At 38.9% G+C, this 17,408-nt stretch overlaps 1 protein-coding gene across 1 annotated transcript in view; it reads right to left on the bottom strand.

Moving 5' to 3' along the window:
- Positions 1 to 17,408, bottom strand: part of LOC112506482 (phosphatidylserine decarboxylase proenzyme 2-like) — a 43,059-nt gene that overhangs the window by 11,459 nt on the left and 14,192 nt on the right. The window contains exons 6-11 of the mRNA XM_025110565.1: positions 9,608 to 9,700; positions 9,476 to 9,526; positions 8,289 to 8,372; positions 7,408 to 7,499; positions 5,877 to 6,032; positions 5,687 to 5,771 (exon numbers count right to left, since the gene is read on the bottom strand). Of these exons, the coding sequence (XP_024966333.1) occupies positions 5,687 to 5,771; positions 5,877 to 6,032; positions 7,408 to 7,499; positions 8,289 to 8,372; positions 9,476 to 9,526; positions 9,608 to 9,700 (561 nt within the window). The remainder of the gene's footprint in view (positions 1 to 5,686; positions 5,772 to 5,876; positions 6,033 to 7,407; positions 7,500 to 8,288; positions 8,373 to 9,475; positions 9,527 to 9,607; positions 9,701 to 17,408) is intronic.

Genomic DNA, 17,408 nt, shown 5'->3' with positions numbered 1-17,408 from the left:
TTAGGGTAAAGGTTTTGTTTGGTGAGTATATTTTGGATGAACCAATGTGAAAAATGGGTACAGAATTACTGTTACCAACAAGTAAAGAATCGTTACCGTAGTAGGCCTCTGAGTTATCCATGCTAGATAGGTCTGGTGTGGCATGATGAGTTGCACCAGTATCTGGTTTCCAAGTAGGACCAGAAGATAAGCCAGCCTCTGAGTGTGATGTAAAATTGGCCTGTGGTGTAGGATGAGACTGGTTCGGCTGATTTGGGCACTGAGACGGTAGATGACCTATGCCACACCTGTTGCAATGGCCATAGACTGTGTTGTGGGTTGAAGCCCAAGAAAACTGTCTGGAGCCATTGCTATCCCGAGGGCGATTATTGAAACCACTACGTGAGTTGCCACGAGAAGAACCACGAGAAGAACCACGAGATCCTCGACCACCTCGGTTATTGTTGAAGGACCGAGAACCATAATATGCTTGATCCCGTGGGGTGGGAAGGGGGTTTAATTGATAACCAAGTTGAGAAGCCACAAGTTGAATGCTTTGGAGTTGTTGTTGAAGTTGATCGAGATTCGGTTGTTGAATCGAAGATGCAGCAGCCGTTAGTGGCTGGGGTATTGGAGCAGTGTTGGCCAGGAAAGCTTGTGGAGTTAAGTTCTTTGTAAAAACATAGTCATGATCACACAAAAGACCATGCAGTTCATTGAAGCGAACAGRAGGTAAACGGGTCAGTATATTGCCTTTAATGACATTGTATTCCTCTCGAAGCCCTGCGATAGTTAGCATTACTAGGTCTTTGTCCTTCATTGGTTCTCCAATGTTTGCTAGAGCAGTGGCATATTCGTGAACCCTGCTTAGGTAATCAGCCGGTTTTTCATCACCCTTCATGGTGATTCTAAGCAATTGAGTTTTGAGAGTAAATTCATGAGAGGCTGTAACAGGGGCATAAGCTCTTTCAAGAGATAACCATACATCACGTGATGTTTTTCCCTGAATGTGTTGATAAGAATCTTCGGACACAGTAGAGATGATAAGCATCCGAATGTGGGCATCGTTTGAGATCCACGGAATGTAGCTTGGATTGTCGGTGGTTGCTGATTCGTTGGTGATTTTCTGATCAGGGCACGGTATTAATTGTATTGTTAGGGTTAGGCTCTGATACCATATAAAACTTGATATTGATTGTATTGATTGAAAAATAATAATAATCTGATACACCTTATATAGGTAAAACTAATTACACTTTGGACCCTAGACAATATTAATAATATAAACTAGACTAGTTGACTTAGTCTAACACAAGTAAGCATAACATTTGCTTTTCTGCATGTTCATCATCCTGGATTATTTATTTAGGGGCCAATGATTATATGAATGGGAACAATGATCTTATATCCAATCTTAAAACCAATATATCCCGTAATCCATTTAGACTTGCTAATGGATCAATGTGTTAAACTATAGGCATAAGATCCACTCAGAACTTGTCAAACCTAAGTTCATCATTTGTTTTATTTCCCTACTTTTCCAGATAGTCTCATATCTTTTAGTCAATTTACTAGAAAACACAAGTGTTCGGTGACCCTTTTTCCCATACATTGATTGTGTCGTTCCGAAATTGGGAACGAACTAGTTGATTGACACAGATTTTTGATCTCAAGGTCTTTACCGCTTGTCTATCTCGCGATCTTCAGCAGCACATCTTTATGATTCCTATTAGGGAGGCTTACTGTTGGCTAGCCCACACTTCATTGATTGTTTAGGAACAGTTAAGGCCAGATCTTTTTTTGTTCATGAGTTAGCTTGAGTCACATCAGTTAGGTAAACATGCATCTTGCCTGTATCCCCCTAAAGAGTCTAATCGAGTCACCTTTTTATTTAAGTTGATCCACTCGAATGTATGGAGACCAGGGCAGTCAATTGCGACACTCTGGCAGTACTATAGAGGTTCGCGGAGGTTAGAGAAACATAGGTGGACAAATAGTGGGCATAATAGTGGTACCACAAATAGCGGCACTATTTAACGCTATTTGACGGCAATTGAACCCAAAGTAGCAGCGCTGTTTACCACTATTCACTTACCGACCTGCTTCCATGTGCTCGACCTTGTTTGTTCATCAAATTACCTTCATGACTTTGTTTATACTCGTGTTCATCACTTAAGTACCTAAGTTCTTTATCAAATCATCTTCTCTGCTCCCATTTGAGACTTATTTGAACTCAGTGTCTCAGTCTTTTCTGCAAGCAGTGTTAATGGTTGGACACTACTTTGGTTAGTGTTAGCTATTGACCTATGTCACTACGTGGATGCTCTTTAAATTGTTGAAATAAATAATGGTGGGCAGTAAGAAACCACGGGTATGTTCTTTAAATTTTTGCAATAAACATCGATGGGCAGTAAGCAACTTTGTTTCCGTTCTATTGCATGTGTTTTTTGCTAATGGTTGGATTTTCGACGCCACTTTGTTTCCATTCTACCATATGTTCTTTGTCAAGTTCCTTTTATATATTAAATATTTCTATCATTTATATAAACCAACTTTTATCGCTATACGCCGGCTTTACCATTGCAAAAACCGCGATTTCAAATCACGATCCTGACCACCATTTCCACAAATGACTTTGTTAACTGCTTAGATGGGGACCTTGTCATGTTATTTATGCTAGTGGTTTTATTTATTTTGTTACATTTGCTAACTTTGCTCTTGCAACATTGGTTTTTGGCCCAAGTCACAAAATTAAATTTTTTCCATCTTTTGCAATTTCTATGCTTATGTCAAAACCCAATTTGATGTTTCCATTACTTCAATCTATTAATGCAAAATGATATCTCTTCCGACTTCATATGTCACTTATCTATGCATGGTATTATACATGAATCATCGTATGCCTATACATCCCAGCAAAATGACATTGTTGACTGAGATGGACCCAGAAATTTACAAAATTAATACTGGTGTGTTGGTTGTTTCCTTGCCTTGCAACAGCAAGATTCCGAGTTCATGAACATAATAAATCTGAAATTAAAAGCTATAAAACTTAGAAAATTGGTACATACAGGATTCGAACCCGCACCTGGAACGAAGAAACAACCACACAAACCAACAAATTCCTGTCATTATTCCAGTTTGAAGAAATACAAGGGGCACTTGATGAAATGACATGGTAGCACCTTCAGGAAAGAATTTTTTTTTCACTATGACGAAGCCATGAAGCGGTGGCCCGTGCCACTATATGCTATCAAGTGGGTCTGCCCCTGATTCTCGAGCAAGAGAACCGACATTTGTTGGATATGACTTGCACTATGATTATTACCACAAACGTTTTTAGGTTGATGTGGTTTTGTCCTTCGGGGGAAGACATTTCTCCATACTCTTTCCAAAGGGTACTTATTTTCTTCCTACTCCTAAAATATTTGGATGTGTATTTTATGTTCATAATCATCGCCTTAAGACATAATAAATTTGCATCAAGTGTCTGTTCCCTGGGTATTCCATGTCCAAATTCCAAAAAGGCTTTTGTAGGTATAGTCCAACCCTTCATAGATATTTTACCTACACTAATGTCACATTGAATGAGTCGAGTTCTTTTCTTGTCAAAACTACCAACACTCCTTTTGAGTCATAAATCCAATTCTGATTCTTGTGAAGTGATGATACTTCGCTCTTAAGCATTCCATTAAGTGCACGACAGGTTTTCATGCCAACAGTATTGACCAATACTCGATTCATAAATGTGCAAGTTAAAAACACTGAAGACAAGTGCACGAGACCCAAGAGACCTTACATATGCATCATGATTTTGGTAAGTCTCCCATTCCACCACCTAAGACACACATACCACCACAGGTTGTCACATACTAGCCTAGTACTCGATACATCTCTAACCACCTACAAAGCTTTATGACCTACTAGTGCTCCTCTCCTCGATATTTCAATCGCCTTCGTAAAAGACAGAGCACACAAACTTGTACTCAATATCCCATCCATGATTATCTTGCCTGCTCTAACATCTTATTAAAGTCAGGTGCCTACACAACAGCCATTGATATCATATTTTTCCCAGATAGTTTAAGCAACGTAGGAAGAGATTGATGCCAAACATAAGAATCACAATTGGGGTTTGGTACAACTTCATGGAAAGAGCAAAGTAGATTGTGATTGAGTATTCATAGTAGAACTTAATCCTGATAATTCATCACATCAGTTGAAAGCCCATTTAGTTGCAAAGGATTGTTCTCAACCTATCAGGTTGACTATAAAGACACCTTCTCTCTAGTGGCTACGATATTAGTCGTTCACATATGTATAGCCTTAGTTGTCGTTCATTATTGGTTGCCTGATCTAATAGATGCCAAAAAGTTCCTTTGTACATGGCATTCTTGAGGAGGTGTACATGAAAGTTGAAACAACCACATGGGTTTGTTATTGAGACAGAGGCCTCAAAGGTATGTCGATTGCAACTTTGACATTTTTTCAACCAAATATATCATTTATGATTAGTGTCTTGAGTTGTTTCATGTTCGCTCCTTATACAACTCACTAAGATACAACACTTAGCGTTTTGAGGTATCTCAAAGTCACACCAAGCTTAGGATATCTTATTCACCAAAGAAGATTGCAAGATATTTGGTACAGGTACTGTGTGTTTGTTGAATGGAATCTAGTTTCTTGGAAAAGCGAGAAACAACATATTTTCTAGTGATCAAGTTTTGAGTGAGATTATAGGGTCATGGCAAATGTCTCATGCGAAATGATGTAGATAGGGAAACTTCTAAGAGATCTTGGAATGGTCACAAACAACTTTGATGAGACAGTATTTGATCACTAATCAACTATTCATATAGCCAAAAATCAAGTAATACATGAGAGGACCAAACATATTTAAGTTGATTATCATTTGATCATAGACCATATTGTAGGAACACAAATCCTCCATCAATCCAATCGGTACACATTTTGACCAAATACTAGTTTGCAGACATTCTCATAAAGCCATTACGAAAAGCAAAAATAGATTTTATTTGTAACAAGTTGGATATGATTTAACATTTTCATTCTAGCTTGAGAAGTGTTGAATATAGTATATTAGGGTTTACCTATCATGTTTGTGTCGACATGTTTTCCTCAAATAGGTTCCTATTTTGTATATATATTTATGTAATCAGCCTTAAAGAGATATAAAATAGATATTAGGGATCTCCATAAGAGTTTAACACGTGTTAAGTAGCAAAATCAAGCTTAAGTTGTGATAGAGTTATATGGTGCACATTATCCTTGAACAAAAAGAAAACTCAACTTAAGTGGGGAGAAGAGGCTGAAGAAACCGCAACAGATGACTCCGTTTTATAGCTTTAAAGCTTTGATTTTGTAATTTAATAAAAGAGGCAATATGGTTTGAGTTTATATGATATGCTTTGAGATAGCAATTCAAGTTTTTAATTAAAAATATTAGGCATGGTGGTGAACCCCTTCCCTAGATTAGGTAAACAACCTGCAACTATAGTTTGGAAAAAAAAAACATAAAAGCAGATTATTATCAAGTGTGACTGCACATTGTTCAAAATAATGGGTGAGAAGAAAAGGTAATAGTAAAGAACAGAGGTGAAGTCTCCACCATTTTCAACATACAAACACAAGTCTCCAAAAACTTGGTGTACCAACTTTGAGAGGGAGAGGGGGAGAGAGAGCATACCACAATATGTGAAGCACTTGAACCAGAGTTCAAGCCTACATCATAGGTTGACACATGGGCCCATTCAGATAATTTGAACATCCACCTTCAAAGCAAAAAACATTGATACGGGACTAAGTGTTGAAATTAACTGTCATAATAAAAATAACTATTTATAAAAAACAATGAATTTTGTTGTAAGAAACCTCACCCATAGGAGGCTTGTTTATCAGTTAAGAAGCCTCCAGTCATAACCTGGTTTCCAGTGCCCTCATCGAAACAGAGTGACATGTGAATCATTGAATTCAGCTTATCAGAAATTTCCAGAAGCTCCCCACAAACAGGGCAACAATTTATAAGTGGCTCCCTGCAAGAAAGGAACAATAAAAACAGAAAAGAGCCTCAGAACATGTAAACTATAACAGTATCATGTAACATCAACCGTATTTTAGAACTTGGGACAACACATTGGATTTTTCAGATGTGCAAAATTGTAGAATTAATTTTTGCACTCTGATTACAGGCATCTCTCATGTTTTTCCCGCATCCATATCAATCACAATCACCATAAAGTTGGAAATTTTTATTTGTACACTGTATATCCTTGACCAGACATTATTAATACCATGATTACAACAGAAATTATGGATAAAGTGAACCAGGGTTCTAAATGGCACACCATGGCATTAAGATGAGTCTCCGACGCCACGTTAACCCCCATTGAGGTTGTGCAAGGCGAAGTCGCACCATGGCGTCTCAAGGCGTATTTGACTTTGTTTGACTTTCTTATTATTTCATTTTTGAAGTTTGCCTTCTTTTCACCACTGGTCGAACATTTTTTTTACTTTTTACTATTGGTAGAACTTTTTTTGTTTCGAGCTCGATATAATATTTTTTTTGTATACGCTCTTCATATATATATGATATAAATCTAATATTTTTCTTCTTTTTATATGAATTTGAAGTGTTTAATATTATTGAGTAATATAAGAAAACACACACACATATATATATCAAATTATATGATATAAAGACATGCCACCTTAAGCCATGCCATGCAAAACATCGCCTCGCTGTGGTCTCTAGCGCTTGAGACTTAACCTCGCCGTCACACCACGCCTGATACCATTTAGAACCTTAAAGTCGATGCAAGAAAAATTTAAAAAAACAAAACTATGATCTCATTCAAACATATTATGTGTTTAATTCGGTAGAAAGATAGGGATGCATTTTATGCTTATTTATTTCCTCTTATTTTGGGAATAGATTTTGTAAATGTTAACTATATCAACCCTTCTTGTATATGTCAAATTTACGAGAAGGTTATTCATGGTATCAGAGCGGTCATCACTCTGAACCGTCATCTTCTGGCGTTGCAAAGTCAGATGAGCCCTCTGCTGTTTCCCTGTCAACCCCCTCAAAGACGTGGTCATCAACCCCCTCAAAACATACACAGTGCAGATAATAAGTGTGATGGTATACATGTAATCAGGAACAACACCTAATATAGAACAAAAAATTATGGGTTTACACAGCAACCAGATATACGAGCAGACCACGAGATAACATAAGTCACATCAATCAAGATTACCCAAGGACAATCACACAAGAGCAGGAAGTAAAGTCTGTAGTGTTGTAAAGCAGGAAGTAAAGTCTGTAGTGTTGTAAAGCAGGAAGTAAAGTCTGTAGTGTTGTGAGACACCAAAAATAGTATACAGCAACATGATATCATGTGGACATACCTTTCTTGTTGTACGGCGAGAAGTGTAGCCAACTCGTCCATGCTAACAACACCATCTCCATTTACATCAGCTGCCTTAAAGAGCTCCTCTTTCTAGCACAGAATGTGTAGGTTATTTACCAACAAAGCAAGCTCAAAATTATTTCAACATATATTTGGCCGAGTTAATTTGCAGGGTGAGAATCTCTTCCACATTGCAAATACAAGTATTGCAATAATATATAAGAGATAGGAAGTACATTTGAAACAATCATAACTGGACTCATGTTGGTTCGACATGCAAATGTAAAGGATTGGTGATGGAGAATTTCTTCTATTTATTTCCTCACACCATTAGCATTGTGTTCACTTGTTTTTCCTCTTCACCTTTTACCTTCCTCTTTCTCTTTCTACATGCAAGATCCACTTATGAACACACTCTCCCTATGACATGACAGGCACACATCTCTAATTGTTTATACGTGTTTTTAATGCCTACATATAATTTAAATGCATAATTAACTAATTTGTTATTTGCCTTACAAGGCAAACAACAATGACCATACATAAACTAAGTAGGCAATTGAGGAACTTCTGTTATGCTCTGGTTTGTGAAATGGCTTTTGAGTTTCACACCGTTATTTGGAAAAGGAATTAAAATGTAGAAAATGTTAATCATACATGTCTATGTCATACTTTCTTGAACTACTGGAAAACTCCTTATTCACAGTTAACAATGAAGCCAAAGCAAAACACTGTCTTTAGTAAAATTATGTGAAAATGTGAAGTCATACAATTTAACAGAGTTGTGAACTCAAGTCAATATGTGAGGGGAAATCTATATCTGGAATACAATTTATTGGTTGATCACAAATGGACAAAGATTATTAGTTCAAACTGAACCTTTCTTGCTGCAAGTTGATTACCAAATGCATTTATTAGTTCTGAGAACTCAGAGAAAGACAATTTTCCATCACCATTATAATCCTGCATAAACGCAAAGTCACAAGTATTAAGAAGTTGCTGGGAACAAAATTGTTAGATATATGCACAAGAGAGGAGTGATAGACGAAAGATAAGATACACAATCCATATTGGCACATAATATAAACCTTCAAGAATAAGGTCTGCACTCACTTTGCATCATAAATTTCCAGTTTTACATCAAGCAATACATGGAGCAAGATGTGCAGGTGCAATTACTCGTCAAGAAACAAAGATTTATCTTTCTTATGATAATCAAAAATGCATTCTTTACTTCAAAATTTCTGTTGTACAAGAAATATCAAATGCTGTTTATTTAATTTCATCAATATATTCCACACACGTATGCAAAACAGGATAAACGAGCAGATAGCAACATACTGTTAATTTATTATCATGTAGCATAACAAGAGAAGTAAAGATGTATTTGGAAATGCAACCTATCAAGGCAACATGTGTATGATATCAAGATTGCAAGATACTCAATACGAACCACTTTTCCACCACAACACAATCAATATGAACTGCAATACCTTATCCACTTAAAATTAAAGAGTTAATCAATGCATCATGTGTGAAGTGTTGCCAAGTAGTAATAATATCTTGTTCTGAATATTTAATTCTACCCTTTCAAGGTACAAGGAATATGAGCTATGTTTGGTCTTCATAATTGATAAACCTTTTGACCATAAAACCCAAACCTTAATTACCACATATCAAAACATATAATCACATATCAAGTCAAAATCACACAAAACTACCTCTAAAAGAGAACAAGTATGCCAGACTGAGGTCATGGCCAACATTGAAAGGTCAAGTTCATAGCTATTGCTTAAAGGCCCTTAAGCATACTGTCGTGTACCATCATGGAAAATGTAAATGGCTTCCATTTTTTAACATCAACAAGGAATCCGTCTTGTACTTCCATGCCAATAGCCAATAGAGGAGATCTAACCTGATCATTCCCATAATGTTCATTTATTCCTACATAAATCTAAAAGCTGGGAGCTGATAGAATACGAAAATATGTTTTAAACGGCATTACTAACTAAACAGTTAGAGCAAAAATTGATTAGCAAGAGGATAAAAGATGATCCCAGACGTACAACTATAGACAAGATTCGCCTTGCAAAACTTTTCTCTGTTTCAATTGGGTCCTGCAAATGGAGAAGTTAAATGTTACACACAGATGAGACTGCATGTAACCAACCACTAATGGAATGAAAATGAGAGCTCACCTCGATAGAACATGAAACAGATATTTTGCCAACCATTACATTGGATGATGATGGATCAAATAACTCAAACACCTCAACATCAGAATCTGAAGCCTGCAACACATCACGACCATGTATAAATATATATATATATATATAATTATATATATATGTGTGTGCAAACTCAATGTAGCAATGCAGATGTAAATAAAATATAATTGAAAATTATGTACAATAGGAAATAACCTATTATCAGTCAGCAAGTGTCTTCTTGACATTTTGAAATTTGAAAAGACAATTCAGAGCAACAAAAAGTTGAAATGAAATGTATGAGAAATGGAATTATAATGTTTCATATTATTAGACAATTAAGTGCGATATATATACATAATTATATTAGAGGGTCTAGAGTATAAATGTATCTCTTATATATATATCCCTGATTGCAATCGTGATTCACATATATACAACACACAAATTACCAAGTTTATCTTGGTATCAGAGCCTGCCCTAGACATCCTCCGCCATCACAAGGAAACCCTAAAGCTACCGCATCCATCTTCCTGTAACCCTACGGTTGCCGCGCCTTTCTGTCTATCAATGACAATTGTTGCAGCTTTCACTCCAAACCGAGAAAACCACCCATAACTCCAAGTTTGGCTTCACTTTATCAACAAACAACTATGGCCATTGGAAGGCAATGGTTCAACCGTTCCTTGTTACAAACAACCTGTTCGGCTATGTAGATGGCACCATTCCCTGTCCACCGATGACTATCTCATCATCATCATCATCTGGAAAAGGTGTCGACGGCACCACAGTGCCGCCACCACAACCAAATCCTAACTACACAGCATGGGTTTCCAATGATGCACACGTACGGATGTTGATTATTTCTACAATTTCTGAGGCGTCGTTCCAACACGTTCAAGGACTTACCTCCCGTGATCTTTAGTTGTCTCTTGAACGTGCTTACGCTCCTCAGACATCATCTAGGAATACACCTTAAAAACTCAGCTTCTTAACTAGAGATGAAACCTCCTCTGCATACCTGATCAGCGCTCAGGAATATGTTGATGCTCTCGCCAATATAGGCGAACCAATGAAAGAAAAAGATTTGATGATGCTGGTTATCTCGGGTCTCAGAGAAGAATACAACGGGTTGAAGTCAACACTCCTTGGTCGCCAATTCCCAACTGCCTTTGCAGAACTTCATGGCCTGCTATCAGACCATGACTACATGATCAAGAAATCTGCAACTGACATCTCTCCGCCTCAAGCATTCACGACTGTCACGAACAACCGCAACTCAGCGGTTCCTCGTGCCTCCTTGTCAAATCCTCAACCGGATCAACTTCAAGCTATTCAGCAGACTCTATCACAACTTGATCTTCAAGTTCAGCCTGTTAATTCACAGCCTGCATAGGCTTTTTACACCAACAGATCTGGGAATAACCGTGGCCGTGGACGAGAAAACTACAACAACAGAAGTCAAGAAGGAGGTAACCGTAATTAATTTAGTTGGGCTTCTAATCAAAACACTGTTTTTGGCACATGCAACAGGTGTGGGATTGGTCATATCTCGTCTCATTGCCATAATCGTGACCCTGCTCCTATGAGGACGAGACAGCCACCTTCTGCCAACTTTACATATTACCAGTCACAAGCTTGGCTTCCGGATACTGGCTTTAACCATCATGTTGCACCGGACCTATCTAGCTTCGATAACTCTGAGGCCTACTACGGTGAGGACAACCTTCACGTTGGCAATGGTAAGGGTTTACCCATTCTATACATTGGTTCCTCACAACTTTATTCACAAAACAAAACCTTTTCCCTTAAAAACATACTACGCGTACCTGACATAAAACAAAACTTACTTTATGTTCAAAAATTCTGTTTTGATAATCATGTGTATTTTGAATTTCACTCTACTTTCTTTGTTGTGAAGGACAAGTTTACACACACTATCCTCCTCACGAGTCCAAGTAACGGTGGTCTCTACTCCTTCCGTCCCCCTCAAGCCTCAACCTGTTCAGAAAATGTCATTTTCTACCGCACATGCCTCTTCCACCACATGGCACCAAAGACTTGGACATCCACATCCATAGCTTTTGAAGTCCATGTTGTCTAAATATAATTTACCTTTACAAAATAAGTGTGCTAGTACTTTTTGTGATTCATGTTCTATTGGCAAATCGTCTAAACTTCATTTGTCACCCTCTACTTATAAAAGTTTGCACATTTTGGATTTAGTTTTTTGTGATGTATGGGGACCCCGCTCTTGTTCCTTCTTTTGATGATCACATTTATTTTCTACCGCGTGTTGATCATTACTCCAGATTTATGTGGATTTTTCCATTAAAGCTAAAATCTTATGTTTATGCCACTTTTAAATGATTCCTTGCGATGGTTAAAAGGCATTTTCAAACCAAACTGAAATTTGTCCATACCGACTGGGGAGGCGAGTTTCGGAATCTCTCCCAATTCTTCTCTCCTCTCGGCATCACCCATCGCCTCTCATGTCCACATACAACTACAAGCGAACAAAATGGCTTTGTTAAACGACATCGACATGTTGTTGAAACCGGTCTTACTTTACTTGCTCAATCCCATATTCCACAACGGTTTTGGCATTTTGCTTTTGACACTGCAGTCTATCTTATTAATCGAATGCCATCCGGAACCAACTCAAACACCTCACCCTTTGAGCATGTGTTCAAGCACAAACCCGATTTTTCCTTTCTTCGGGTTTTTAGATGCCAATGCTACCCTCATCTCCGTCCATACAATAAACACAAAATGGACTTCCGCTCTACACCTTGTGTGTTCCTTGGTTATAGCACCGCTCATCATGGTTATTGGTGTTACGACTGATCGTCTTCACGTGTCCTGTCATGTTCGATTTAATGAACAATCCTTTCCTTTCCAAACATCTCCTACACCCACTCCTACACCCACTCCTACTCCAACTACTCCAAATCCTTACGTCTCCACATATCCCAAATCTGACCTACCACCAACCTATTCATCCTCCACAGGACCTAATGCACATTCTGCTTCACCAGAACCGACACCTTCAACGATACCTACTGTGCAATCTGTCCCACAAGAAATGACACCTACCACCACCCTTCCTAATGACCACCCCACGGACCAACCACCCCTTATTCACACCTATCACCGCTGTTCCAAAGTCACCGAACCACCACCTCAGCCTACCCCTACCCCTACCCCTACCCCTACCCCTACCTCCCTCCTCTACCACCGAACAACCCACCCGTACTCGACCACCCAACCTACGCCCCAATCCCAAACATACCAAACCTTACAATGCCTCCTCATACCATACCCATCATCCTTCATTTGACACCGAACCGACCACCTTTATTATTGCTAACAGGTACCCTCAGTGGCATACTGCCATGGCTGACGAGTATTCGGCGCTGATGCGGAATGGTACGTGGGCACTAGTACCACACATTCCAAATTCCAACGTAGTTGATTGCAAGTGGGTATACAAATTAAAAAGGGGCAATACATTACAAGGCACAACTTGTAGCCAAAGGGTTTCGGCAGCAACCAGGCATTGATTATCATGAGACATTCAGTCTCGTGGTCAAATCGACCACCATACGTGTTGTTCTATCTCTGGCCGCAACACAGATTTGGTCCCTAAGGCAACTTGATGTGCAAAATGCCTTCCTACATGGTGATCTCAACGAGACAGTTTATTTGCAATAGCCACCCAGGTTTGTTGACCGGGACAAACACGATCATATTTGCCTACTTCACGAATCCTTATATGGATTAAACCAGGCCCTAGAGCTTGTTTTCATCGACTTTCTAGGGTCCTTCATTCTCTTAGCTTTCAGGGCTCCAAAACGAACCCTTCCTTGTTTATTTACTTCCACAGGGGCACCATTTTGTACATGCTAGTCTATGTTGATGACATTCTTTTGACAGGAAACAACCCAGAGGCTATTGACAAAATGGTACGTCTTAGCCAATCCTTTGCTGTTCAGGATATGGGTCACTTGTCTTATTTTCTCGGTATTTAATTTATCAGTCAGGGTCATGATATGATTCTATCACAACGGAAATACATCATTGAACTCTTGCAACGCGCAGGCCTGTCTAATGCTAAACCGGCTTCATTTCCTATGACCACTAATGTTAATCTTGCTCTTGGTGATAGTGCTACGTTTGCTGATCCGGTCAAGTACCGCCAAATTGTGGGTGCCCTTCAGTATGTGACATTGTCTCGTTTGGAAGCGGTCAACAAAATCTGCCAATTTATGCACTCCCCTACTGAAAATCATTGGATGGCAGTCAAACAAATTCTTCGTTACTTGCAGGCATTGTTGACTATGGTTTACGAATCATGCATGATTCAAGCACAATCTTTCATGCCTACACTGATTCTTCTTACAACTCCCTGAGTGGCTTCTTCGTTGCTGACTGGGCTGGTTTCCCCAACGACCGCCGATCCAGTGGGGGATATGCTATCTATCTTGGTTCAAACCTAGTATCATGGTCTGCATGAAAACAAAGGACTTTCTCTCGATCGTCAACAGAGTCTGAATACAAGGCTCTAGCCGATACTGTTGCTGAGCTCACATGACTCCAAACACTACTGCGCGAACTCCGGGATCCTATGAAGTCGGTTCCTACCTTATGGTGTGATAATCTTGGTGCTACGTATCTTTCAGCTAACCCTGTCTTTCATGCCCGTAAGCATGTAGAAGTTGACTCACTTTGTTCGAGAAATGGTTGCGCAATGGAAGCTTTCAGTTAAGTTAATATCTACAGATGATCATATTGCAAACGTGTTCACCAAGCCGCTACCTTCACAACAGTTTCTCCTATTACGGTCCAAGCTACAGGTCGCTCCCTGGCCTTAGCTTACGCGGGAATATTAGAAAATTAAGTGTGAAATATATACATAATTATATTAGAGGGTCTAGAGTGTAAATGTATCTCTTATATATATCCCTAATTGTGATCGTGATTCACATATATACAACACACAAATTACCAAGTTTATCTCATATAAATGTAGGTTCCTAAAAATTGGTTTCTTATTTATGGACTATGGTAAGTACTAGAATTTCCTAATGATCAATCAAGACTTTTACTCCCTATAACTGCAGGTTAAAACTACTTTGCCAACGTTTCTATAGATAATTATGAATAGGAGAGAATAAGTTTTTCTCTTATTAATCGAATGAATTAAGAAAATCAGAAACAGCCACTATTTATTGCCAAATACCACTAACTAACTGCCTTTATTTGGGGGAAAAGAAACAATTCAAATTACTGACAAACTCTCCTAAGTAAAAGATAAAACAAAGTCATCGTTTATCTCCTAGAACTTTTTGATGGATTTCCACACTCCCCCTCAAGTTGGGTTATGGAAGTCAACCATACCCAGTTTGGACCTTAACTCTTCAAAACCCTATTTGGGCAATGCTTTTGTAAGGATATATGATATTTGTTGCTTGGATGGGACATACTTCAGTAGTAGTTCCTCGTTTTCTAGCTTCTCTTTGATAAAGTGTCGATCAAGTTCCACATGATTAGTACCCTCATGATGCACTGGGTTCCTGGCAATTTCAATAGTTGTTGTGTTGTCGTTGTCTAGAATTATTGGACCATCATGAACTACGTTCAATTCTGTTAACATCCTTCTCAGCCAAATTCCTTCACAAATTCCATAGCACGTAGCTCTAAATCAGCTTCGGCACTGCTCCGGTAAACAACTGCTTGTTTTTTGCTTCTCCACGTGACTAAGTTTCCCCAAATGTACGTGCAGTAACCTGTAGTAGATCTCCCATCCACTCTTGATAAGCCCCAATCCGCATCTGTGAAAATTTCTATATGTCGCTTAGTGGTCTTGCCGAAGAACAACCATTTCCCGAGCTTTATTTCAAATACTGAAGGATGCGAAACACAGCCTCTTGGTGATCTTTGGTTGGTCTATTCATGTATCTACTGACCATCCCTACTGTAAAGCTAATATCAAGTCGAGTGTGTGATAGATAAATCAGCTTTCCAACCAATCTTTGATAGCTTCTTTTGTCGATCAGCTTGTCGTCTTCCAATTGATGTCTTCCTTGCGAATCCCTCGGTGTTGAGGTTGGTTTACATCCCAACATCCCAATTTCGTTCAAAAGATCGACTGTATATCTCCTTTGTGACACATAGATACCCTTATGTGATCTCGTTACCTCCATTCCCAGAAAGTATTTGAGCATCCCCAGATCTTTAACTTCAAATTCCTTTGCAAGCACTCCCTTATGTGTTTAAGCTCTTCCACGTGATCACCTGTCATAATGATATCGTCTACATAGACGATCAGAATGGTTTTTTTCCCTGTTGAACAATTCTTAATAAACATAGTATGATCCGTTTGACATTGAATGAACCCTTGTTGCTTCATTCTCAAGTGAGTCTTTCAAACCATGCCCTCAGTGACTGTTTGAGTCCATAGAGTGACTTACTTAGCTTACATACCTTTCCAAAGGACTCCTCTGTGTCGAGGAGGCCAGGTTGTACATCCACGTATACTACCTCTTCTAATTCTCCATTTAGAAAGGCGTTCTTTATATCCAACTGATCCAAGGGCCAATCCAGGTTTGCTGCCAGTGAAAGCAACACTCTTGTAAAGTTCAGCTTAGCAACCGGTGCGAACGTTTCTCCATAATCAGCTCCATAGGATTATGTGAACCCTTTGGCCACCAGTCTTGCCCTGAATTGATTAACTGTTCCATCAGCATTATATTTCACAGTAAAAACCCATTTACAACCAACAATCTGCTTTCACATAGGCAAGTTTGTGTACTCCCATGTATTATTTTTCTCAAGAGCATTTATTTCCTCTTCAGTTGCTGTCTTCCAATCCGATGTTGAGAGCCTCTTCTACATTTCTCGGAACCTGTATTGAATCTTGGGAAACTTAAGAAACTGCAAAAGCTTTGTAGCAAGTTGATAAGCTTTTATGTGTCATAAACTTCTCGATCGGGTGAGCAGTACATGACCACCGTTTTCCTTTTCTTAAGGCTATAGGAGCATCAAGATCATTCGTTGGAATTTCATCAGACTCAACTCCAACCATTGGATCCATGGTTTCTGAAAATACTATCTTCACATGGATTAGAGTTCATACCTTTTTGTGTCTCAAGATTTTGACTCGGATTGGACTCATGGCAATGTTGCGCGCTTGTCTCTGCTTCTTTAAGTCGTCTGGAGTATACCCTCATCTCTTTTCCGATTCTTGATTTGAAGGTGGTGTTTGGGCAGTGTTGGCCGGTGTTATAGAAGGGCTAGGGTTTGGTTCGGTATTTGCTTCGAATGAGCTAGGGTTTGGAAAGCAAGAGCTAGGGTTTGGCTCGGTATTTGGTTTAGTGTTGGACCAAATCTGATATTCATTTGACGATTTATCCCCCTGAATATCGGATTTGGGGTAGAACGATTGATCTTCAGAAAAAGTAACATCCATGGAATTATAGATTTTTTTGTGTGGCTACATGAGTAGCCTAGAAGGATACATTTTAGAGACTTAGGGTCGAATTTGTTGCAACGCTATGATGGAATGTGAACAAAGGCAGTACATCCAAAGACTTTTAAAGGGATATTTGACAAAAACCTGATGTGAGGATACGTGGTCACGAGTGTTTGATGAGGTGCTCAAAATTAACGGTTGTGGATGGCATCCGATTGATCARGTATGTTGTCATTAATATGGCATCACCCCAAAAATAGATGGAACGTTGGTGGTGAAAATAAGTGAGCGAGCAACTTCCAGGATATGCCTGTTTTT

The sequence above is a fragment of the Cynara cardunculus genome (genome assembly GCF_001531365.2).
Source record: "Cynara cardunculus var. scolymus isolate 2C chromosome LG 2, CcrdV1, whole genome shotgun sequence".
Taxonomy (NCBI): domain Eukaryota; kingdom Viridiplantae; phylum Streptophyta; class Magnoliopsida; order Asterales; family Asteraceae; genus Cynara; species Cynara cardunculus.
Note: the sequence above shows the minus strand (reverse complement) of the source record. Positions and strands in the feature narration are given on the sequence as shown.